Here is a 6100-nt window from a genome sequence, read left to right as displayed (position 1 = left end):
GTCGCAAGTAATGAAAACACAAAAGCTATCTCAGACTGCATTTTCCTCCCAAAGAAGTTTCATAATAGTTGCAAGATCGACTAAAAAAGTACGCTCCAAAAGTTGAGTCACCAGAAATTATGTGACTGACGTCTTGGTTCGAAAAAAAGCATAAACCGCAGCTATTCTAAGGCTCTTTTCTCAAGTTCCTGTAATATTCCCTTACTTTCATCATTGAAATGAACATTTATCAGATAACGGATGTAACACTGCATAGGTTAGTCTCAAAAAAAAACTGCTACAAAACTTGGAAAATCCCCAAAAAGTACGCTTCTCTTTCCCAGCTTCAAAAATTCGAACCTGAGAATGTGAAAACTAATAAGTCACTCAAAAATATTTGGAACTTCGAAAAATAATTATCTACAAATACTAGCTATTGCCGGATCCAATGCATCGATGATATAGTAATTCTGAAGCATCTTTTGTATCCGACATTTCACTATATATCTTCCTCCAATTTTGCCCATTCGACACTTTTGGTTTCATCGCTCTGTTCACAGCCTGTAAATTTTCATCAAGTTTTGGACTGTTCCAAGATGGGATTTCAAGAAAGATCATGAAGAAAAAAAAACTAATTAAATAGATGAGGGGTATCTTCAAAATATCGCGTTATGCATGACGTTTAACGTTGTGTAAAGTTTCCTGTGTAACGCTGAAGCAGTAAATAGTCTGAAACGAGTCTTTTTTTTTCAGTTCTAAATCCGAATTATAAACATTTTTTCATATTTTTCCTTTTAAAACAGGAATACTTTATTAGCAGACGTTTCGAGAAAATCTTCAACCTGATTTTACAACAAATTTACTCCATAATTTGAACCGCTAGTAAGGTTTTAATTCAATTAATTGCATACAATCCACTAAAAACTTTCTCCAATTAGAACTACAACAAATGTAATTTAATGAATGATCTATAAGCTAAAGTGCTTTTTTAATGAATACCAACAAATTTGGGTGCATAATGCTCTTTCTAGTATAATTCTACACCATGCAGCTTTTCTTATGTACAGAGCAGAATTACTGTCCAAAATATCTACTGACCACACCTAGACGATTAATGCTCATTTAATGCTGAACAAACGAAAAAAGATTGGAAAAGAATTTGTTAAGCTGCATCAAAAATTACCCGCCATGGATAAACGAAGAGTTCGAAACAAAACAAAACGAACTTATAAATACAGTAGAAAATTTCACAATTGTTTAGTTTTACTGGAACTTTAGAAGCTGGCACATTCAACCGAAAAATGACTGAAGTATCGCAGTGGTTAATGAAGCCATTCGTAACCAACAAAACATCGTAATTCAATCCCTGCTCTCAGTCGAAACCATATTCTTCAAAGTACCTTTATTTATCAGGTTGTGAAAAAAAAAAGAAAAATGTAACTCATGTTAGAAGCACCCGTAACGCGTTCTGTCTTTGTCCACTATAAGAAAATCAAAGTTAAGATCTATGAAGCTTGAGAAGTTCGCAGAAATAACAACATGCAATAAAATTAACCTTAACCCGAAGTACACAGACAGATGATATGTACCAAAAAAGATGAAAAAAATGCCATGGATTTTAAAATTCATTACAAGAAGAAAAAAATGTTATTAGACATCAATTAAGTTAAATGGAAAGATGCAGGAGTTTGGAGCACTTTAAGTTACGTTACGTTCGTCATAAAGCGAACCTGTAAGTTGTCAAGAAGTGGTGAGCCGAGCAACAGAGAGTGTTCATCGAGACTTGATCTAGACAGCATTTTTTGGCCATTCGTTGTGGCAGCAATGCCACCATCCTCCCCTCCAGCTGATGCCAGTAATCCCCTAAAAAAACGTAACCATTATCACTAATACAGTACTAATATGCTCGAACACTATCGAAAGATTTCACCTAATCTTCACAATGAATTTTAATAGTAATATAGTATCGTCCTCTCTCTTTCTCTCTCTTATGCCGCGATATAAACGATGCCGATTTCTGTGTTTTACATGGCCATTGGCGGCTAGTATCCTTTCCCACGGTTTCGATTGAAACAAGCTTCAAAAGGTAAAGATCATATTCCTACATTATATTGATAAATCTCTTTAACATTTAAAAATACAGTGTTTTGGTAATCGCCTGAGAGTTATAAAACAACAAAGGAACAGGTAAGATAACGGTTCCAGATAATTTAAACAGACATATCCTAGCAAGAATTTATGATTAAATGAGTAGCAATATCAAACTCAAAATAAACTTTCGGAAATGGCAATCAAAATTCGTCAATTCCCAAATTTCTTCGTAGACTCAGCCAAAGATAACGACTTTGTGGTTACCAAGTTACAGTAAACTCAAAAAATTTTTGCTACTTTACTGTCAAAATTTTATTTTTCTAGATCTATCTTGGTTACTAAATAAAAAGTTTGGACAAGGATCGAACTCATACGTAAAAATCAAATTAGATCCTAATCACAACGATCATTAAAATTATTTTATCATTACTGCAAGAAATTAAAACGAGAAATCTGTAGATACCTGATACAGATATTCCTGTAAATTTGATAGCCATACGAACATCATAATTAACAATTCTCACCAAAGTATTCATTACATTTAGTGTACCAATCTAAGCAAGTATAGTAGAAAAATTTTCTCAATCGATGAAGCAGAAATTCATGAAAATGTTCTACTCATTCTTCTGAAATAATAAAGTACCTCTATCCCTTCAGTAGTATCAATTAATATCGGTTAATACTTTGCTATTTTAGTGGTAGTACAATACTATTTATAATTAAAACTGATAGCACTGACTATAATTACATTATCTGATAAAGCATGCAGTAATGCTCAAAAGACACTTTTTTGTAAATTACTATTGAAAGCCAACTAAATGAACTTGATAAACTTCAAACTTTATTACTTTTTGATCAAAAGTACTCCATAATGCATGCTGAAATATCTATATAGCGGGCTATGAGAGCCAATGACAAATGATAACTCGTAAAATTTCGACATTCTTGACACGAGGGCAATTTCTGAGGCGAAATGAACAATCATTTACTCCCGAAATGTCATTTGACTTCCTGAGTTATGATTTCCTCCGGTTCCATCGCTCACTTGACTATTACATAAACTTGAGAAGGGAGGACGATGGAGAAATATACTACGTTATGTAGTAAAAAACACTCATTGGGAATTTCTGGGAAAAAATCAACAAGTGGAAAAAAATGAGGCAATTATGAAATATAACTCAAAAAATATGTGTGAGAAAGGCAACTTCGGAACTAAAATGAAAAATACAAACCGTGAGTAAATTACTGGTTATTACTACACCGGTTATTACTAATGAGATTATGTAAAGCGATGGTAAGAGATCATTTAAAAGAGTCATTATACAAAATAAAAGATGACGAAAGAAAAAGAAAATAAAAAAGACAACAAGGAGAACAGATCCTCTCTTCAGCATCAATATGAGCGACAACTATCTCAATTAACACTTGAAAGCCGTGTGAGACGCTCATATATTCATTCTGATAAAACAGAAAGTTTATTAGAAGCAGAAGTGAGGAATGAAGAGTGAGAAAACCTAGTTAGCTTATTTCATAAAAAGAATAAAATAAACAAAACCTCAGAATCAGCAAAGGGCACTAACAAAAATGACGTGTTAACAAGATTTCTTTAATGGAAATAAAAAGCAACAAAGTGAGACAAAATGGATGAAGCCTCAGTCATACTAAAGCAAATGTAGCAAATGTGGAGATAAGAGCAAATAGTGTATACACTATATATGTCTGCTTAATAAAGAGAGCTTTCAAGGACCACACAATTTTGAAAATGTCATTCGGTATCAATAGCGTGGATGTGTCATCTGTTTTGTTTTACTCGCTGCTCGATTGACTGGAATTTCACAAAAAATTTTCTAAGTTATAATTTATATTAAAGATATCATTTTATGAGAGGCAAAAAGATAAGTGAGACAGAAATGTAAACAATCGAAATCCAATAATCGGCACCTAAAATGTAATAGAAAGAGTTAATGACCAAAATTACATAACTGGCTCTATAGCTGATTTACAATCAGAACATCAAATTATTGGAATAGAATATTAATAAATCTTCCAAATCGACAAACGAAAGTTATCCCTGACCAAATTTAACCATTGCTTGAACAGCTAAATCATCATGACAATTTATAATTTTTAAGAATGATCCTGCTAAGTTATTTTGAAATGAATTGTAAGTTTAAGACTAGGTTTACATACATATAACGAAATAGATATAAATAACAAAAAATGAAGGCTGAGTCATGAATTTTGATATACCCACTGCTCAACTGACCGGATTTTCATAAAAATTTTTCTAACCAAAGCAATTATGTTGAATAAAGCTTGCAGAGTAAAAGATGCCAAGCGAATGAATAAGCAAACTAGGGCAAACTAACATTTCGAAAATCTGAAATAAACAAAAAAGCTTATTGTGTCAAAAAAAGCGGCGCTAAGGGTGCTAGATCTGTTTTTTACGGACAGCTAGTCCAATTTATATCTCAAAACGACCATGTGATACGTGAATCTCTGGCTTCGTTTTTGCTGCCATGTCTGATAAAACGTAGTAGAAATTCTACCCAGAATTCAACCGAGTTTAATAATCAAAATAAAGTTGAAAGCTCGAATTCCTTCTGTCAGAAAAAATTAGCTAGTCTCATACGTTAATAACACCTTGAGATGCATAAATAATAAAGCCAACTACTGTTAACTTGCTTCCTAACAGCACTTTTGTTATTAGGCAGAAAGGCTGTGGAAAACTGAAAAAAGGAATAATTACAATAAAATAACTTCTGCTCCTCGTGATCATCAAAAGCTTGCTCCACTATGATCGTGATTACGCTAGTACGAAGTTCAACAACTAATGCTGATACTATCGCTTATACTCCAGCTATGCATAAGACACGCAATCAACAATAAAATAATTGTTCACGAGACCTGCTTCCTTTCGAAATTAATGTCGATTTATAAGCCAGTAGGTAAGTTTGGGCGGTGATTTCCAAATACGTGCAATCATCCCGCACAACAGCCGAAAAATCGGGCGTAAAAGAAACCGCACTTTTTTTCACTGGTTCCGACGGTGAAACAGCAGACGTGCTTAACGAATTGCGTGAAAATGTTATTTGTGTTCCACCACCTGAAAAAAAAGAACGACTTTAGAATGTATAAGTATATTTGAGGAGTACCGAGTTCTTCGAAAATCAAAAATATTGTTCATTCCAATAAGAGAATTCCACAGCATCTGAAGGACCAAATTATCTATAAGCACTAAACGTAGACGTCAACATGGGTAAAAACATCAAATATAAATATTTTTGATTCAATTCACTTGATTAAGTACAAATGCACTATCTGTAGCAATCATGCGCAGCAGTCTTGGCGAAGAATTCTTATGTACGGAATTCCTATATAATTTTTTTTAGAGAAATTCCTATGTAATTCGAGGTGAAAAGATTCGGATAATGATGGTGTAAGAACTAGTTAGTTGGAACACTGGAAAATACCTTGTGGCTGTGACTGAGAAGCTGTAGTCCCGTATTGTTGTTGTGCGACTGCAACCAGCTGCTCCAGAAGTTCGCCACCAAAAGAATGCCATGGACCAGCTTCAAAGGTCATTTCGTTCTGCAAATAGGCCACTTGCCATCAGCTTTACCAAGCGCTATTTATTTGAGTTAATTTCATTTATCCGATTAAGACTTGCCAAAGTAGTACCTGGCCGATAGTAACCATTGCTCTGCCTTCCAGAATTAATATAAATCTTTCAGAGGGTTCCTGTTTAGTGTATAGTTTCGCTGTCCTTGGGATCACCGTTTTAGGGTCATTCATATCCGGCAAATGAGAAAATTCAACCTAAAACAAATTAAAATTATGAATATATGTATATGAAATCTCGAAACACGCTAAACCTACTACTCTAACCTAAATCGAATTCCACAATTAAACCTATGATTGCCATATGAAGTGTTTTAACAAAAAAAAAAAAAAAGAAAAAAAAACAAAACTAGACTCACAATATAAGCTACAAGAAAAACAAAAATAATAAATAAAATTAATTAGAAAT

The 6100-nt window shown here is 33.5% G+C and overlaps 1 protein-coding gene across 1 annotated transcript in view; it reads right to left on the bottom strand.

Annotated features, from left to right (window-relative positions):
* Positions 1 to 1327: 1327 nt before the first annotated feature.
* Positions 1328 to 6100, bottom strand: part of LOAG_16513 (hypothetical protein) — a gene marked incomplete at its 5' end in the record, with an annotated part of 14561 nt that continues 9788 nt past the window's right edge. Inside the window, 5 exons of the mRNA XM_020449166.1 lie at positions 1328 to 1368; positions 1710 to 1842; positions 4978 to 5176; positions 5544 to 5661; positions 5752 to 5889. Coding sequence (XP_020307352.1) covers positions 1339 to 1368; positions 1710 to 1842; positions 4978 to 5176; positions 5544 to 5661; positions 5752 to 5889 — 618 coding nt within the window. The 3' untranslated portion in view covers positions 1328 to 1338. The remainder of the gene's footprint in view (positions 1369 to 1709; positions 1843 to 4977; positions 5177 to 5543; positions 5662 to 5751; positions 5890 to 6100) is intronic.

This window comes from Loa loa (assembly GCF_000183805.2).
Source record: "Loa loa unplaced genomic scaffold supercont3.6, whole genome shotgun sequence".
Classification (NCBI taxonomy): domain Eukaryota; kingdom Metazoa; phylum Nematoda; class Chromadorea; order Rhabditida; family Onchocercidae; genus Loa; species Loa loa.
This window is presented reverse-complemented; position numbering and strand designations above follow the sequence as displayed.